This window comes from Oreochromis aureus, linkage group 3 (genome assembly GCF_013358895.1).
Source record: "Oreochromis aureus strain Israel breed Guangdong linkage group 3, ZZ_aureus, whole genome shotgun sequence".
Classification (NCBI taxonomy): domain Eukaryota; kingdom Metazoa; phylum Chordata; class Actinopteri; order Cichliformes; family Cichlidae; genus Oreochromis; species Oreochromis aureus.
In genome coordinates this window covers 15,955,604-15,975,650 of record NC_052944.1, presented here as the reverse complement: position 1 = coordinate 15,975,650, position 20,047 = coordinate 15,955,604, and the positions used below count along the sequence as shown (strand labels likewise).

Here is a 20,047-nt window from a genome sequence, read left to right as displayed (position 1 = left end):
GGCTGTGAGTGGGGAGGTTTGCTTGCTGCATTGTCAGAATCAGAGACTTTATTATGGTGGCCCTGGGAGGCCAAACGGACTGCAACTTAAGAGAACACCAGCAATAAGAAAGATGCTGCAAAAGCACACAAAACACAACGGAAATAGGGAAAAAAAAACACAACGGAAATAGGAAAAACGAAAACACATATAGGAAAAAACACAACGGAAGTGTTTCTGGGGAAACAATAACCCGACCCCCCCCATTTTGGCAGCAGTCGCCTGACTGCCGTGGTGAAGGAGGCTAACCATGGTTGATAACTGTTTCGCCCCAGGTTGTACTAATAGATGAGGAGAAAAGTACGTCGTTTTACCGCATTCCCAAAGATGCGGAAAGGCGAGCTAAATTGAAAGATTAAAAGAGCCAGGAGTAAGCCAAACAAGATTGAAAGACCCTCCAGCCGTCAGATTCCGCTTGTGCAGCGATCATTTCATATCGGGTAAGTTACCAAATACAAGCTTTCTAACATAAGTATTTTCATTATTTACTAGACCATCATTGTGGTTTCTGATGAGTTTAAACCAAATAGTTACATGCATCGTGGGCTTTCTGTCGTGCTTTCTAAGTTAGCAAGCTCTAAAGTAGAAGTACTGAAATGTTTATTTATTTTCTAGGCAGAAAGAGCAACAATCCATTGAGTCCGGACTTTATTCCATCTATTTTCAACTATGTTCCATCTCCAGAGAAGAGGAGAACAAAAATGAGACTGGACGTGTTCAACAGAAGACAAAAAGCAAAGCTACCACGGATAGAGCAAATAAAGCTATCTGCAGAAGGCATCCCTCCAAGGTGAATATATCAAAGTCTTTCTCTAGTGAACTGTTGTAATATATGTTGGATCTACTTGTTTTCTTGTTGCATGTTGATTTGGTCTCTTACTCTGACTATCATACTTAAATTAATATATGTAAAAGATCCTCTTAATCTGTTCAACCCCACTTTATCCTACTCGGTAAAATTATAAACCAAAACGTTTCTGCACAATTGGTTCTAAGTTTAGTACAAGCTAGTAGTGGTATCATGTACTGTAGTAGTATACTGTAGGAATAGAATGATTGACACAAATGCGGTTTATATCTTAACACCTCTCTTAATATACTTATTTTGTGTTTTCACCAGTCAACCAAGTGATTATCCCCAAGATAACAGCAAGAATCCTACTGAAGACCAAACTCCCATCTCACAGCTTTTGAAGGACTTCACCAATGAAGAACCTGTAAATGATGTCCAGCCTGTTCTCCATGAGAATGTTCTATTATGTAGCACTGAAACATGTGGTAAACGCCTCCAGTTTCTTGAGCAAGAATGCCAAGCTCTGAGGACTGAAAATGTGTTGCTGAAAGAAAAAACAAGTAACACTACACTGAATGAAATGAGCTTCCATAATGATGATAAAAGGGTTGATATTCTTACTGGTTTACCAACATATACAATTCTCATCTTGTTTAACATGTTTTCAGCAGTACATTAACGTTAATGAAGCTTTGAATGAACTTGTCCTTTGACTTTTTGGATTTTTATTTCAAAATTGACTCAACCACTGTTTCAAAGCTTTTCAAACACTGTATCAGTGTGATGCATTGTAGACTGGTGCCAAGTCTAGTGTTGTGGCCTGACAGAGAATCCCTAAGACAATCTCTGCCATATGCATTTCGGAAGAGCAGCTTTGAGAAGACTGTTTGCATCATAGATTGTTTAGAAATAAATCTAGAGAAACCAAGTAGATTGCTAGCCAGTGCTCAGTGTTACTCCTTGTACAAGTTACATCACACAGTAAAATATTTAATTGCAATTTGACCTCAAGGTTCGCGCAAGTGATAAGTTTGTTACAGAACAAAGTCATTTTTTATCTTATTTGCTCCCAAGTGATGTAGTTTTAGCAGACAGGGGATTTCCTGGTTAAAGAGTCCATTCAGAGATCCCATATGGAAAAGATATATATAAATCTTATAAGGTTTGTATCTGTCTTATGTGAAACTTGTATGAAAAGCATACAAGAGTGAAAACAGATATAAGATCCCTTGAAAAATTATATAAATGAAACTTGTATGTTTTGGATACTTACTAAAACAGTATATGAAAGTAATGAGAAAGTGGCCACTTTCATGAGTAAATCATATAAGTTTTTACTATTTCTTTTCCATATGGGATGCCAAGCAGAATTAAAGATTCCAGCATTTACTAGTGAAAAGAAACAGTTGGATCCTATTGATTTGGATATATATATATATATAAAATAATGTATTTATGATGATTCAGTTTGTCTTTCAATTCAGTGCAAACGAGAAAGTTTGTTAAATGTTTAAATTGTACAGATACAATATTTTTGCTGCTGTAAAATCAGCATTTTGTCATATTTGTAATATAAATCTAATATAGCTGTTCTTAATGTATTTTCTTTAAACCCCAGTGTGTGTGTGTGTGTGTGTGTGTGTGTGTGTGTGTGTGTAAGTACTACGGCAGTGGAAAGTAGCACAAAGGGAGCAGGTGCTAGTTTTTATTTATTGATTCATTCGTAATTTTTACAGCTTGGGAAAACTGTAAAAACTGCATATTTAGTTATTGTTATAAATCTCCCTGTAACACCATTTTTGTGTGTTTATTTTATCTGAAAATATAAAAAACATAACATATGTCTTAACAAAACAAAAATGTACTTTTCATAATATGAATATCATTAAATAACTTTAGAAAGTCTTCCATTTGATGCTTTAAATTTAATATAATAAAAAAAATATCTATTTTATATTCAAATAATCTTAAAATATTATGTACATGTATTATGTACAAAATTGGCAGTAATTTAATTTGTTTAATAGTTTTAGCTGATCGTCTGTGGGACCCAGGAAGACCGTATACCTGCATTTCTACCAACTTGCATTGCGGTTTCTGGGCTCTCCAGCCTCTTCTATTCCACATTTTCTCTAATGCAGGAGAAATTATCTCCAAGAAATGAAACTCGACCATCACACAGTGGAACAATTTCTCTTCTCAAACAAAAACCAAACGGATAACCTTAAATGCATCATGTTTTACTTTACAAGTTCATAAGCATTCTCCCTTTTCAGTTCACAATCAATTCTACTCCCAGGTCAAAAATATGTATAAGAAAATTGGCCCAATATCATATTATTTACACACAGAGCTGTCTTTCTGTCCAGTGATTAATTGCATAAGTTCATGGAGGCAGGACCTCACAGCAGAAGCGTACTCCATAATGTGTTGTATATTATCATATGTATATTATATGTATTTTTCATGTATTGTATTTACCAACATCAAGAAGTCACAAGCAAAGAAAGACCACACCATGGCACATAAGCAAAGTTTATTGACCAAATTTATCTATTAAACAAATAGACATAACATTTTTTTCACCTCTCAAAAAGCAAAGCACGGCGGCCCAATATCAGAGAGAATTTTGAACTCATAATGAAGCACTTCTTTTTGTAGATTCAAGCTGCACTTCATATTTTTGGCCATCAAGCGTCACCAGAGGACTGTGTTGAAAGTCCCGCAAAGGCTGTGCAAACACACGTCACTGATGGTCTTGGTCACTCAGGCCTGTGAATCCAGTTCCTGAAGAACTCCATCACCATCCTCTGCAGGAATATCGCAGCAAGCTTCTCTCTGTCACCATAAAGAATCACTGCCAGTCCGTCAGTCTGGTGGTAGATGAGATGGAAACGAAACCAGGAACCCACACGCAGGACATAGAGCGGAGTGGCATTTTCACCGTGTCCATCCATTGTAGCTTCAAGTCTGTTAGGGAAGAGCAAATCATAAGTCACAGTCAGCGACAGCTGCAGACACGTCAAAGAAAACACTGTAGTACCTTTGAAACAAGTAAACCTGAAGGAAACTTGGAGCAGCTATCAGGCAAAAGTCAACCAAACTTAGGAACAACGTTAAACCAGTACATTTAATCCTTAAGTTAATTCCCTTTATTAAAGATCCTTCATTTTCAAGGGTTCACTGCTACTTGGCAGGGACTGACATGTGAGCATCAACTAAACGCATCTACACAGAAAAAAAGTTTTTTTGAATGAAGCAAGTTGCTTTGGACTCACTGAATGTCATTGACTCGCAGACACCAGTCCCTGACTGTTTAAAATATAAATAAATAAATAAAATACTAATAAATAAAAATTAGCACCTGCCGCTTTTGCGCTATTTTCCACTGCCGTAATTAGACGCACTGGGTTTGTCTCAGTAGAGGAGCTTTCTCTAGATCCTGGCAGCTCCCAGAGATGGTACAAAGTTTTACTATCCGCCCCTGATCAGAACTGTTTTTTTCCTAATTCTGAAACAATTTGAGAATGAGGAGATTAAGGTTCTCTGAAGAAAAGAAATTTCTCTTCCCCTTTCTCCCAAAGCAAAAGAAGTAAACTTCAAATTCATGAATGAGATCTACCAAACTCATGAATTCCTAAGATTGACATTTAATCTAGACATGAGCACGAAGGACTGATGAAGGACTAATGTAAATGAAGCTCTGCGCACAAAGCGCAGGTTCAGGAACAGAGAGATGTGTCCTCTTTTGTTGACTTTGTTGATAAGCTGATTGAAAACTTCAGCAAAGGTTTTGATAGCTTCAGCTTTGGACAGCAGCTCACCAAGTTCATAAAGAACCCATTTCTCATCACTGATGTCAGAGGGTTCTCAAAGGAAGTCACACAGCACTTCAAGTGGCCAAATGCTGGGCCTCTTCAAATGCAACTGGTTGATCTCCAAGCAGATGTGGCCCTGAAAGAGCAGTTTGGAAGAACTGAACCTGCCACTTTCTAGCTCCAAATGGTCTCTGAGACAGCTTTCCCAAATTTGAGAAAAGTGGCCCTGTACATCTTGACCATGTTTGGCTCCACATACAGCTGTGAGGCAGCTTTCTCCACAATGAACATAATAAAAACTAAATATCGTTCCAGGCTCACCAATGAGCATCTACACATGTGTATGAGAATGGCCCTGACACCATTCCAGCCCAGATTTAAAATCCTGGAAGGGCAAACTAAAGCTCAATTCTCTCACTGAACAACAGAAAGTGGGGAAGTGGAATATAAGGGGGAAAGAAAGAGAAACTGTAAAACTGTTAAGATATTTTGATGTTATCTGTTGAAAATGTATTGAGACTGTTAAGTCAAGATGTAAAAGGTAAAGAAAAAGGGAAACTCAAGCTGCTGCTATTTTATTTCTGAAATTAAGCACTTTGTTTTAAGATGCACAATTTAGCCATTTTATTTATTTTCTCTAATTCATTTTAAAATGCAGCCCTATATCTAATGTAGGCCTACTGTGTGTTTCAGTGTTAACAATAAATTTTGTTGAAATGTTTTTAACTTGTATTTTCATTGATTTGACAGTCTATTGTTCATACGTTCAGATATTGATTAAAAAAACAACAAAATAGGCTGCTTCTCTATCACAATCATAACGCAAGTTAGACACTATGATGTCCCGGACCACTCAAAATTAGAGTTAAATTTACTCTGTGGCCAGTGTTAACTTTTCAGTGTTAATTGTACTCAATTTAGTGTCAAAATTAACAACAAAATGTGTAAAAATATTTAACACTGAGGGTTATTCACACTGTTCAGAGTAATTTGATTACACTTTATAGAGCTATTTTTACTCCAAATTTAGTTTAATAATAACACTGATGTGTAATAATATCATTTTTATTTCTCTGTAGTGTGATTTTTTTCATATTCATCTTATGATGCTATATTACTAAATAACTGTGATCTATCCTACATTATGGAAATAACAACAAATATACAGGTTAAAGTAACAGCATTTATTATGTTTCTCATTTCAGTGTCATTTAATTAACGTAACAAACCTTTACAAGTCACAGTTCTATGACGCTCACTAGAGAAAGCAATACGACATTTCATCAATGTCGTAGTTGTTTGCAGAAAAGTAAAAAAGTTGGTCAGGGATGAACTGTATGATGTACCAAAGACATAATGGGCCCTAAAGAGTTCATCAAGGGCTCCTACTGAACCTGTCGCTTTACATGGAAGTGCATCTCTGATTGGCCGTGGTCCAGATATTCCTGTCGGCCTTCGTGTACCTTTGAAGGTGCAGGTGGATATCGATGCATTAAATCCTGAATCGATTTTTAAATATAAATGTATTTTATCAGAAATGCCAGAATCTCACGTTAAAGCTCACAAAACTATTTCAACAACCACCAAACAGCTAAAACAGTAAATGAGAGCAGGTTAACGGATTCCGCACAAAGACGCAAACATAAAGTGCGACACGACACACTTGTTTTCTGCATTATTCAGCACCGACAGCGCTGTCGGCCGCTGTTTATTTTTTTGTTTTGTTTTTGTTTTTCCCCAAAAGTGAACTCCGACAAGAAAGCCTCATTCCTGCTGTTCAATACCGAAGGAATTGAAACTTTTTAAAGTTATGCCAAATTCCAAAACGCTTATCCGTCATATCCAGTCATAAAAAAAAGAAAGTGCACATAAACTTAAATATGCCAGCCATCTCTGAAGAACCAGTCACTGGGCTCGGTTATGATTTAGCACTTTCAGACAAAGACAGCATCTGCTGCATTAAAGCGAAGTCTCGAGCCTCCTGAGGTGTGCGAATGTATGAGTCAATTTCACTGTCAGAGATTTCCTCATCACCAGTCACGTCCGTGTGTTCAGGCTGCACAACTCTCCTTTTCTTAGCATGAATGACACATGGGGGAGCAAACAGAACTCTTTTACCCCAGTTTGGAGGTGGATTTTGACTCTCCTGAGTGTCGCTGTGCTCTGGCAGTACACATGGATTATTGCCTACGATATTGTCAAAGAGCAAGCACTTTTTCAGTAACGTGTCTTTCTTGTAGAAATGTGCTCCAAATAAAGAACTTTGTGTTGACAAGATTGTTAGTTTATCATTTATAAATCAATATCGTCGATATTGACATCATTTTTTTTAAGTGAACATGTAAAAGAGTGGGATTAAGCGATGCGGTTGAAAAAATTTGTGGCTTCCGTCACATTAAACTCTGCTGAATTCTGCTCCCTTTCTTACTCAAAATAATGGCTCTTGTTTTGGCCGAATCCTCCTAAGCCTGACACATAAGCCTGAAACATTTACTGGTGTATTCACAGTTTTAAGGAGAGTTTCATGGTCCTAGACCTCGACTCCTCATAATACATATGTAAGGACAAGAAAGACATTGTGGACAAAACAGGACACTCCCCTATAATTTAGTCACAATATTATAGTTAGTTAAATGGTCTGATTGTTCAAATATGTATTTTCTTTAATTGTTGTAAAATAATGTGTGCCCCAGTCTCCAAAAATGACATAGTGCAGAAAGAGTATAGTTATTCCTCCGTTACACCACAAGAGGGTATCCCCTAAAATGAGCAGCTCTAGCGGGAGTAAATAAGCCCAGCCACTAACCATAAGGCAGTGCGCCTAGAGTTGTGTGAGACTGCAAAAGTGGGTAACGTTGTGCTATGTCTACATATATGTTTGCAGATACAGTAAAGGCGAACTCACAAAGCCACACTGGTTTCAATTCATTTTAATCCAAGTGTGCAACACATAGAAACATTATAGAACAATATCTTTGGTGGATGATATTTGGTGGTGATATACGCAAAAATGGCCAAAAAAAAAAAAAAAAAAAAAAAAAAAAAAAAAATGGATGTAAGCATATCACAGTCGAGAAAGCCTCGGCATGTGTGGAGTGCCACAGAAGCCATGGAAGGGTTTGTGAGGGATCATGCAGGAGAGGAGAGAGTGCGCAGATACGGGAAATTGAGGAGGTCTCAAATATTAAAAATTATCCACGTATTTAACCAAAATATTTGAGTTATAATCCGAGTACCATACTTCAGAATATTGTTCTATGTGAACAGGACAATCTCCTGATAGTTTTGTTGTTGTTGTATAACTTGTCATATTTGCTCAATCCAGCATAAACATTGAATGAAAACTTTATATAAAGTTTGAAACTAAAATGCAGTCTTTACTGCAACTGAGCTGATTTGTTTTTTTAAGTTTAAATTTTGTTTTTAAATTTCGACAAATCTGTTAACAAAATCATTATGAACAAGTTTTGTTTAAAGTACAAATACTACCTTCAAGTGTTTGTATTTGAAATCAAAAGTCTGTAAATCTTACCTTTATCAACAATGCTGACGATAATAATCCTTTTCTTATTTCTTCTGTTTCGGCCTTTATTAGCGTCGTCGAGGTTTGGCTGAACCGGTGACGCGGAGTGGCTCCGCGGAGCCAATCACTACGCGGAGTTTTGGAGGTTCCGCCAAACCTCCGCGTAGTGATTGGCTCCGCGGAGCCAATCAAACGCGAAGCCTCACCTTTGAGGAGCGGAGCGGAGCCAATCAAACGCGGAGCCACTCCTCAGAGGCGGAGCCTCAGAGGTGAGGCTCCGGAGCGGAGCCAATCAAACGCGGAGCCTCCGCCTCTGAGGAGTGGCTCCGCGTTTGATTGGCTCCGCTCCGCGTAGTGATTGCTCCGCGGAGCGGAGCGGAGCCAATCAAACGCGGAGCCTCACCTCTGAGGAGCGGAGCGGAGCCAATCAAACGCGGAGCCACTCCTCAGAGGCGGAGCCTCAGAGGTTGGAGCCTCAGAGAAAATCACTACAGCCCACCCAGTGCTGTACAAAGGAAAGTGTGAAAACGACCCACCACCTGAGGTCCCAGGGCCACTGGCACGTCCTCTGTTCACTGAAATAACACAGAGCAATACGTTAAAAGAGTAAAAGGACACTGAGCGTCAGGCTCGCGACATATCATAAAAACTAAAACTTCAATCTTTAATAAAAGAAATCACACATGCACACCAAACTGGAAGGCTTACACCCCACAAATCAAACTACAACTCGTGCTGGTGGCAATTGTTCAGGCCTCGATCACGAACCAGTCTGACTCCCCACAGGCTGAGATCGGCAACTGAGACGGTTTAAAGTTCCCAGCACGACGCTTGGGCAGAGGATCGCTACAGCCCGATTCACAGAGGCGCGAGTACAAGCAACAATCCAGAATAAAATATAATAAAACCAGGCGAACCAGAAAAAGGTTAGCCCACTTAACAAAAACAATTCCACAAAAATAAAAGAGGAGAGAGCGAGGGCGGTAGAGCGAGCGAGAGAGAGAGAGAGAAAGAAAGACGAGTAGCCCATCAGTGCTGAGTTGGACCCTTTTTTGACTTTAGAACTGTTTTAGTTCTTCATGGCACAGATTCAACAAGCTGTTGAAAATATTAACCAGACACTTTGCTCCACATTGACCTGACAGCATCACACAGTTGTTGCAGATTTGTTAGCTGTGCACCCACAATATGAATCTCCTGTATCACCACATCCCAAAGGTGCTCTACTGGATTGAGACTGACTCTGGTGACTGTGGAGGCCATTTGAGTAAAAACTCATTGTCATGTTGAAGAAACCACTTTGAGACGATCTGAGCTTATTAACATGGCACATCAGCATGAAGGTTTAATGTGCTGTGCATTCAGAGATGCTCTTCTGCATACCTTGAATGTAAAAAGTGGTTAGTGGTTAGAAAGGTGATTTAAGTGAGTTAAGGGCGTGGTCGTTGGTTCCAGGTGGCTGGTTTTGTTTTTCAGAAACTGTTCATACAGGATAAACTGAAAGAGAGGGGAAAATAGCAAAAAGAAAAAGAGAACATATTCAGCGAGCCATGGTTCTGTGGGTGAAAATGGTTGGTTGCTACTAGAGATGGACCGATCCGATACTGACGTAAATTACTGGATCGGATATCGGAGAGAAATAAAAAATGTAATCCGATCCATTAAATATCAAAAAAGCACCTCACAAAACTTGCGACATGGCATGTCCGGAGCAATATGCATCACGTGATAGAGCGAGACCTGTAGGTGGTCTGGTTGAGTATTTGGAGCCTCGCTACCAAACCGGCATTTCATCTCCGAGAAAGTTATCCCAGAGAGAAGTAAAGCAAGTGTGTAAGTTCATCTCTGAATGTTTGTAAAGCGTTCCAGCGTTAAGCTTAACAACCGATATATGGAGCGACTGCCTCTTCCTGCTGCTACTTCAATCGTGAAACTGCTTAATGATCAGCTGATCGGCTTTTCTGTCGCAAGTCCGTCTCTCGTTTGTTTATTGCCCACTTCGCGCCAGAAAGAGGAAACCAGCAGCTGAACAACAGCAGCACGTTTAAGCTTGATAAGCTGTTGTTAAAATTTATTTAATATTACTTTCTACACCAGGATCTTTTTCTACGTAGCTGACGGCTGGTAACTGTGCAGGGGCGGATCTAGCAAAGTTTAGCCAGGGGGGCCGATAGGGCATTAACAGGGAAAAGGGGGCACAAAGACATACTTTTTTTTCTCATTCTCATTTAAAATGTCTAGCTTTTAATAATTAATTATCTGAATCTTACACCCAAAGTTTTAATCTGATGTAAAATGTATAGAAGTCCATTACTGTATATAGTAACTATTAAGTCTAATATACCCTAGTAAGCTATAGTACTTTTTCCTTTGGGAAGGTACCATCTGTGAATTCTGCAATTCTGTTGAAGAAAGATGTTGAATCTATTTAATTATTCTTGAAAAATAATTGATTTCTGTGCATTTTCTTCACACTGCATCAAAGTTGATTACGTCGATTAAGCATCATGAGGTGGAGGGTGGGGGGTGGTTCCCTATTTTCTTTTCTTTTTTTTTGCTGGGAGTTTTAGAACCCTATTAGTTAGGTTGCTTAAATACCAGAATAGGGAGGATGGTGTAGGTTTAAGTTTATTAGATTGATCAGTGTTGCTGAACTATGAAATATTTTGGGTGCAGTGTATTTTTTGCATACAGGTATAACAGAATAGCTTTAGTGTTTTATTTTTTTTAAACTTGAGTTTGAACTTATACAAAATGCAGCAAGATATTAAAAAACAGTTTTATTTATTAAAAAACATACTATATCGGATTCATATCGGTATCGGGCGACATCCAAATTTATGATATTGGTATTGGTATCGGACAAAAAAAAGTGGTATCGTGCCAGTTGCTACACAAATGCTGATTCAAGCTAATAAGATGGCAACAGCAACTAAACTAATCATCCATTACAGCCTAGGTTTGCATAAGAGGATCTCTTAGCTCACAGCACATCAAACCTGGAGGCAGCAGCATAAAAACACACCATGCGCCACTCCTGTCAGCTCAAAAACAAGAAACTGAGGCTACAGTTCACCCAAGCTGACCAAAATGGGAGAAAAATGGACAAATACTGCCTGTTTGAATGAGTCTCAGTTTAACGTCTGCAGTAAACAGCTTGAAAGCATGAATCCATCCTGCCTTGTTCAGGCTGCTGGTGTGATGCGGTGGGGGATAAGTTCTTGGCACACTTTGGACTACTTAGTACCAAATAAGCACAATTTAAATAACACAGCCTACCCGAGTATTCTTGCTGACCATCTCCATCCTACGGTGTATTCATCTCCTGATGACAGCTTCCAGCAGGATAACACAACATGCTACAAACTCAAATCATCTCAAACTGGTTACTGAACATGAAAGTCAGTTGTGTTTTTGTGAGTGTGTGTTCATCAACTTCTCTTCATCCAGGCTTAGCATCAGATTCAGCCATACAATATAATGTTTTTCCCGGTGTGTAAATCCAAATGGAGCATCATCAGTTGCTTATGTTTATAGGACCACCTTGTGTCTTCCTTTTATATTTTATTTTCCCTTGCTGTAAGAGCTCTGTAACACTGAAATTTCTCTTTGATTGGATAATAAAGGTCCTATTCTATTCTATTCTATTCTATTCTATCAACTTCAAAATGTGTGTTTTGAAAGGTTTTTCAAGAAAAGAAATTAGGACAACATAACATAACATAACAAAAAAACATCACTTTTTATTGTCTTCATTCATGCTCAATCATCCAGGTAAGGAAATCCATAAAATTGATTCTGCTCATCTAGATGTGGCGTTTTCAGTCGAAGAAATTCTACTAAGTGACTTCTTCAGTCTCAGCTGACTGCAGGTTTCCTGAACCCTGTAAACAGTACATTTGCATAATAACTTAAATTAGCACCACTGACAAACAGCAGGCTATGAGGTCAGTTTTATGATCATTAATTTACAAATGATCATATTAATGCCCTGAGTAAATGTAGTTATCCCAGCTGGATATTTGTCAAAGCTGGGAAGGCACCTAAAGAAAGCTCCAGGTGATCCAGGAGAGAAGGACAACTGCTAGCTTATCCTGTATGTGTCAGTATTGGAACAGCTGAGACATATTTTTTCTAAACATTGCGTCTCTGTGGCTTTTAAACCCCAAACACTATGTCAAAGATTGGCAGGTCCCCAACTCAAGCAGGGTAATATAGTGTACACTGTTAAGTGCCTGGAGAATTGCCAGGATTTATACGTTGGGGAAACCAAACAACCTCTGGCGAAGCAGATGGCACAACACAGAAGAGCTACCTCGTCAGGCCAAGACTCTGCAGTGCACCTACAGGCCAGTGGACACTCTTTCAACGATGAGGATGTACACATCCTGGACAGGGAAGAACGCTGGTTTGAGCGCAGAGTCAAGGAGGCCATTTATGTGAAAAGGGAAAGACCATCTCTGAATCGAGGAGGGGGCCTAAGGGTTCATCTTTCGCCATCTTACAATGCTGTGATTGCAGCCATTCCCCCACTCTCTGTGAATGGTACTCATGGGCATTGATCAGTGGTTGTTGGTCAATGGTTTTTGTGAGTGTGTGTTCATCAACTTCTCTTCATCCAGGCTTAGCATCAGATTCAGCCAGTGGATGATTACAACTGCTGACCTTGAGATGCCATCACAAAATAAATACATAAAAAAATACAATAAAATGTTTTTCCCAGAGTGTAAATCCAAATGGTTTATTGACCAAAATTTATTTATTAAACAAGCAGTTCATTTTGTAGATTCAAGCTGCTCTTCAGGCGTCACCAGAGGACTGTGTTGAAAGTCCCGCAGAGGCTGCGCAAACACAGGTCACTGATGGTCTTGGTCACTCAGGCCTGTGAATCCAGTTCCTGAAGAACTCCATCACCATCCTCTGCAGGAACATCGCAGCAAGCTTCTCTCTGTCACCATAAAGCATCACAGCCAGTCCGTCAGTCTGGTGGTAGATGAGATGGAAATGAAACCAGGAACACACACGCAGGACATAGAGCGGAGTGGCATCTTCACCGTGTCCATCCATTGCAGCTTCAAGTCTGTTAGAGGGAAGAACAAATCATAAGTCACAGTCAGCGATAGCTGCAGACACGTCAAAGAAAACACTGTAGTACCTTTGAAACAAGTAAACCTGAAGGAAACTTGGAGCAGCTATCAGGTAAATGTCAACCAAAATTAGGAACAATGTTAAACCAGTACATTTAATCCTTAAGTTCATTCCCTTTATTAAAGATCCTTCATTTTCAAGGGTTCACTGCTACTTGAAACTGGCTGCATTATAAATCTCCACCAGAATGTAAAAGAAGAATGAATACAGAACCACAGACTACCCTCACTCCGAGTACTCATCTTCATATTTTTGTCTTGTTGGCTTGCCTCTCACTGGTTCTTACATATTTTTCACTCAGACAAATTGGCTGGTTAGCCAGGGACTGACATGTGAGCATCAACTAAACGCACCTACACAGAAAAAGGTTTTTTTGAATTAAGCAAGTTGCTTTGGACTCACAGACACCAGTCCCTGAATGTTTAAAATATAAATAAATAAAATACTAATAAATAAAAATTAGCACCTGCCCCTTTTGCACTATTTTCCACTGCCGTAATCAGACTGTGTTTGTCCCAGTAGAGGGGCTTTTTCTAGATCCTGGCAGCTCCCAGAGATGGTACAAAGTTTTACAACAAAAACAGGTGAACAGAGATGAATTTTTTATGTTATTTTTTAAGTTTAAATTTTAGTGTTAAATTTAGAAAAATCTGTTAGTCATTATGAACATGATTTGAAAACCAAAACATTGTGAGGTCTACATGCTGTGAGTCAACTGCCTTCAAGGGTTTGTATTTTAAATACAAAGTCTGTACATCTCATGCAATACCGTTGTTTGCCACAATGTGTTGGTGTGGTTTCATGTACATCAAGCAAACAACGGTATTGCATAAGTTCACAAACCCATGTGTAGACATTCATTTTCTTTCCACAGGACGGTAAGAGAACATTTCACCTGCTATCTTTAAAAACCTTTTCTGTACATCCTCCACCAAGAGGAGATTTACTAAGTCAACACAGTTTTAAATTTACTAAGTCAAAGGGAAAACGGGGGCAGCTAGTTATAAAAACTCTAAGTTAGCACAGCAGCTGCAATCCAAATGTCAACAATACAAAAATAAATAATTGAGATTTTTTTTCTGGATGAAAAATGGTGTAAATTGTTAATATTCTGATGTGGTTTAAGAGCAGGTTCTAATCTATGCAGTGCAAATGGAATATTTTACAACACATTTACTCATCTGTACAAGTACAGCGCCACACTCACACTCAAGTCAACACACAGGTCCATCTTTACCCAACAATTCATCGCAGCACTTTGCTGTTTTCCCGCCTGTTTCACTGTTTTTAGTGGAATGTCAAATATCACAGGCCTTCTGTCCTGACACAGTTTCAGCACTCATCAAGAGCCCTCTGCACTTTTATGTAAACCATAAAAGAGATCCTGTCTGAACCGTCGTGGTTCACTCTGTGCTAGAGTAGAGAATGAGAGTTACAGCTCTGAGTTATGATCAGAATAAGACATGTTAGCTGAACAAACACAGTATGTTACTGTTAAAAATGCAGCTTTAAAAAAGACTGAAGCCAGCAAACCTCTGCTGTCTGTGTTCCTCTGATGTTTTTAATCAGTGGTGTGGCACCTTTATGCTTCAGATTGATGTCTCTGTTTTTCATGATCTCTACTTTCCAAACAGCTGCTGTCACATGTGTTATCACAGAGATCAATACTCCTGTGAGACCTGCTTTGAGCACAGGGCATCTGGAATGTTATGAATCTATTTTAGTGATTGATAATTAGTGATTGTCCAAAGCCTCAGTCCTCTCCCATTTAAATGTGTTGCTCCAACACAAAGCTACACAGAGCCCCAGTGTGAGCCTGTACATGTGAACATTCATTAAGACTCTGATCACAACAACCAGGGCTGTTGACAAAAATGCAACCTCGACTGAGATTTCCTTAAACTGTACAAAAAGTCAGGTGAACTTGATTTACTTACTCTTCTTCAGAAAGTGCACAAAGTTAGAGTCAGAGTCTGTACACTGTCTCACACCGAGCTGATACGAGTATAGCTACGACAGATTTAAGCCAAGGAGGCAAAAGGCTACGAGCAAGGCTGCTGACATGCACACACACAGATATTCTGTACAGTGATCAATCGCTTTATACAGCTTCTGTAAGGAAAAGCAACTCAACTAGTCTGAAGAGATTCATTACAGCTTTCCAGGAAGTTTACAACAACAGTTCCACTTTTAGGCAGCTGCTTGGAAAACCTCTTTAAAGCAAAGCAAAGAAACATGAAACGGCCAACGTCATCTTCCGAGGCAAACGGAGGAAGCAGTACCATGTTCGTCCAGCTGGAGATGTCCGAAAGTCTCCCTGTTCCCCAAAGTTGAAGCAGGAACAGTAAGAGTTTGTGTCTCTGCTGCTGAGAGGATCAGTTCAGATGAAAGGTGCTCCAAAACATTTAAGGCACCACTGGACGCTGGGAGTAGGCGGGCGATCGATGCAGTGCAGAGACTTGAGCTGCTCCGCACTCAGCTGGTTGTATGCGTTGTGGTACTCTCTGTCGAAGGCCTCTGCAGGATGACGACACAGATATGAGTTAGGAACGTTTCACGTCATCGCTTTTCATCACCTTCAAACTCAAACAGTTCACTATAGGTCACAGCTGATGTCACTAGTTAATCTCACTCACCTACGTCGATGTTCTCCCGTCCCAAAGCCACCAGTGACAGAAACAGTATTTCTCTATAGACGCTCCTGGGAGACATTCACACACACCAGGCATCAGACACTGTTCTAATGCACTGCAGCAAAAATCACAACTAAGAGCTTAAAGAAAGACTAAATATGAAACAGTGAGTAGAGAAGGAGGAGCAGAACTGACCTCTGTTGTTTGACCCCTTCTGGGCGCCGTTTGATCTCTCGGATCAGCAGGTTGATCGGCCCATAGACGTCGTTGGTCTGGATGTTGCGAACAATGGTGTTGAGGAGAGTGCGGATCTCCTGGTGGTCTGTTGGCCCCAGAGTTCCCCTCTTCTCCACTGGGAGCACAAACACCAAAGCATCAGAGAGTCTGCTGAAATATTCTTTTAGCAAAGAGCCTCCACTCTGATCTGTTCTGCTCAGCAGTGACAGTTTAACAAAAAAACCCCTCAATCTCCTAATACATGCACATGGTATTCATTTCAAAATCCCACATCATCTCGTTCCCAAGTTATCACATTCACAAGATTTTCTGAAAATTTGACCTCTGACCTCAAGGTCAAGGTCACAGAGGTTCAAACTTGAGATGTTTAGTAAGTACACATATGGTCCTATGTCATTTCAATCTTTACTTTACATTCACAAAACTCCATCTGACTGATTTCTTCAGTTTTTTATACTTTTAAATCAGTACATACCTTCTTTCCTAATGTGAACTAAAATGTGTTGTTGTGTGCTTGACGTTTAAAGGCCAAATTCTGGCGCCCCCCAGTGGTGATGATAATGCATCCTAATAATTTGAAAGCTCACAATTTAATTTGCAAATACAGGTTCTACACTTGACACTGTACTGATGGACAATGATTGATAATGTCTGTCTTCACACTTACAAAAGGTCCTCCAGAGCAGGTAAAGTGGTTCTCCGGGTTCTTGGTGCAGGTTGATGTTGTCCCACAGCAGCTGTACGTACACCTGCTTACTGTCCTGTGGCAGTGGCAGTGACGTCAGAGGCAGCTGCAAGAATAAACCATGACATTATAGCACAGCTTACTTGGTGCTCGCTAATTAACAGAACATCCTCTGTAAAGGAATGAGTTTGCTGTGTTGGGTCTAGATGACTGAAGCCTTCTTATATGTGGTGTGCACATCACTGCTGGCTTCAGTCTATTACAGTCACAGCATTTCATCCTTTATGTGTGGGTCAGTTTCATATAAACATTCCTCGCAGCTTCATTTAGACATAGTCCTCTACTGTATGCCCACCTGACGGATGATGTCACTGTACAGAATGGTGTATGTAAGTTTAATGCTGGGTGGTGCTGCAATAGTAACTATCCTCGGTCAGAAGGAGAGGCTGACATCCAGGGATTAGATTACCACAGGTGGAGTTTATTGGCGGTCAGATGGATGGTACAGGGAGGTATGGCATAAAGTAGGAGGATGTGGAGGGGTGATGTTGTGTGGTTTCTGTGATTAAGAATAGGGTATACATTACAACATGAATACGGATTAAAGATCAAGGAAACTGGCAATAAATTCCTCCACTACAAATCAGTCTGATACCACTTCTTAGACATTGTAATTTTGTTGTTGTTCTTCTGTCAGATCTTCATCGATTACTTCTGCACGGGGCACACCTTCAGACTCTGCAGCTGCATAAAAGCCTGTAAGATAAAATTAGTGCACATGACAGGTGTGTGATTCATCTGGAAGTTATGTGCGGATTAGTGTACAATGAGAGCAATTTAGTATGTTTTTAGAGGCCCATGAGCAGTGTTGGTGCCCAGTCTGGATTTGTTACATCCATTTCATATGCTGGTTTGCCTGCAATAATGCTAAATCATAAGCTACTCAGTCGACATGATGACATGACGTGGTTCTGCAGCATCACACATTAGTATGTTTTATCTCATTATCTATGACCTCAGCACATTGAAAATAACACTAAAAGCATTTTAATAGTGATATGAATTAATTTAGAACTCACCGGAAAGAAGATGCGGAGACCAAACCAACAAAAAGCTGGGGATTGCACAGAACTCGATCAGCTCGTCTCACCGCTGCAATGCAAGCCTGACGTCTTTGTTTAGTAATATCGGATACATGGGATCCCTCACATTGCCTCCAGGTTGAAAAACGATGAAAAGAGAGCCCATTATCCAGCTTCTTGCCTTCACGATCGTGTGATCAAACGTTGCAACTGATAACACAACACGTACGAACCATAGCTGTGTCTAGCCTACTGTCATGGCGGAAAGGGGCGTGGCCCACCTCCAGTGACATCACGCTCCAAAGCCCTATAGTGTCTTAAAAGTTACAAGTAGTGATGCAAGAACATGGCAAGCTAGCAACAGTTAAACTAAACAATTAACAATAGAAAAGTCCTTTAACCGGTGGATGTAATCATCGCGGGAGATTCTGGCCATTGCTATTAATTTAGTACTAAATAATTAAATAATCCTTCGAACATGGTGTCAATACTGAGGCATAACTTTAACATACACAAACAATTATAGCCATTATCATACCAGTTAACCCGTCAAAGGGAATAACGTCTAAGATCACATAAAAACGTTCTTAATCCAAAAGATTTTGACAAGTTCACAAGTATGATTCGAGACTGAGAGCCCGAGAAGTAACGTTTGTCCGTGTCCTAGTCCCACTCTCATGATCAATTATCTCTGCTGATCTAACAACACTGAATTTTCTCACACAGCCAATGAGTGAGAAACGTAACCACATTTCGGCACAGTATCACAGCCACATCTAGGCTGATACTGTGGACCAGGCACGCTCAATTAGTACCTTATTATTACTTTTTAAATTTTAATTACTTTATTATTAAAGCACTATAGGAATAAATAATATTGGGCGTATTATGATGCAAACTTGTGGCCATCGTATATACAGTATTCTGGAGATAGTAAAATGTCACTGTATGTGTATGTGTGTGTGTTTTATGTGTATAGATTTTTTTAATTATTACTCATGATATAAAATTATCCAGACATGCCCTGTAAAGACATGAGGAGGAAACAGTGAAAAATGTCGCTATATTTTGGCAATATTCTACTCGTTACTTAAAAAATAATAACAATTTCACACATTAGATAATACTACTAATAATGAATCATGCCAGCAGTGGAGTTACCTGTAACTCCAATCAGATGCCATGCAGTAACATGCCGAGCCTGAGCAGGCGAGAAGTTTAAAGGAATGCCCATAACCTGGACTGTTGTTATACGCCGATGTTCAAAGCTTAAACCAATTTATTGGGAGAGAATATTGGTATTATTTTATCGTTTATCAATACTATTTTTTAAATATTACTGTATTATTAAATTTAGTTATTTTGGTCATTCGCACCTGGCTTCCCCATCCCCCACTGATTGTGTTTGAAAACTGATAGATGCAGCTTACATCAGCACATACATGAAAATCTAACCGAGAGAACAAATACAGACGACCTTTGACGAATGTATGAAATCATAACAAGGAAAGATAACTTTTTAAAAATGAATTTATTTTTGGTTTGTAAACAACATCAACAATGTTTAATCTGTGAAGGCACTGTTGGGTGCTGAAGGCCCCGCAGGCCCGTTTCACTGATGGTCTTGGTCACTCAGGCCTGTGAATCAAGTTCCTGAAGAACTCAATCGCCATTCTCTCGAGGAATATCGCAGCAAACCTCCGTCTGTCACCGTAAAGGATCACAGCCAGTCCGTCAGCCTGGTCGTAGATGAGATGGAGACGAAACCCCAAACCCACGAGCAGGACAAACAGTGGAATGGCACCTTCAACGTGTGCATCCATTACAGCTTCAAGTCTGTCAGAAGGTTTACCAACAGGGCTGGGACAAAAAATCGGCCCGGGCATTTTGACTAGAGACCGGCCCAGCAGGTATTATAGGAAAAACCATAAAGCCTTTGAATGAAAACAAACGCTGTTGTCACAGTGATGTACACTTTCTTGTTGGTATATATGTATCAGTCTAATAAACTTAAACCTACACCATCCTCCCTATTCTGGTATTCTAAACAGTACCCAGAAGTAGACTGCTTGGTCGAGTTAACCTCCTG

General features: G+C 39.7%; 1 protein-coding gene across 1 annotated transcript; it reads right to left on the bottom strand.

Moving 5' to 3' along the window:
* Nucleotides 1–12,897: 12,897 nt before the first annotated feature.
* Nucleotides 12,898–19,781, bottom strand: LOC116309262 (DENN domain-containing protein 4C-like). Its single transcript, XM_039599580.1, has 7 exons — nt 19,670–19,781; nt 17,232–17,287; nt 16,859–16,982; nt 16,150–16,306; nt 15,958–16,022; nt 15,604–15,838; nt 12,898–13,253 (listed from the first exon to the last, which is right to left on the bottom strand). Exons 1-6 carry the CDS (start codon nt 19,779–19,781, stop codon nt 15,702–15,704), a joined length of 651 nt encoding a protein of 216 aa, XP_039455514.1. The 3' UTR covers nt 12,898–13,253; nt 15,604–15,701.
* Nucleotides 19,782–20,047: the final 266 nt, after the last annotated feature.

Excerpts from the sequence above, each read along its gene's own strand:
- LOC116309262 (XM_039599580.1), bottom strand. The coding sequence starts at position 19,781 with ATGGATGCACACGTTGAAGGTGCCATTCCACTGTTTGTCCTGCTCGTG. Across the intron at positions 17,288-19,669 it reads ACTGGCTGTGATCCTTTACG|CACCACCCAGCATTAAACTT; the intron begins GTGACAGACGGA and ends TTACTATTGCAG. Across the intron at positions 16,983-17,231 it reads ACAGTGACATCATCCGTCAG|CTGCCTCTGACGTCACTGCC; the intron begins GTGGGCATACAG and ends TTATTCTTGCAG.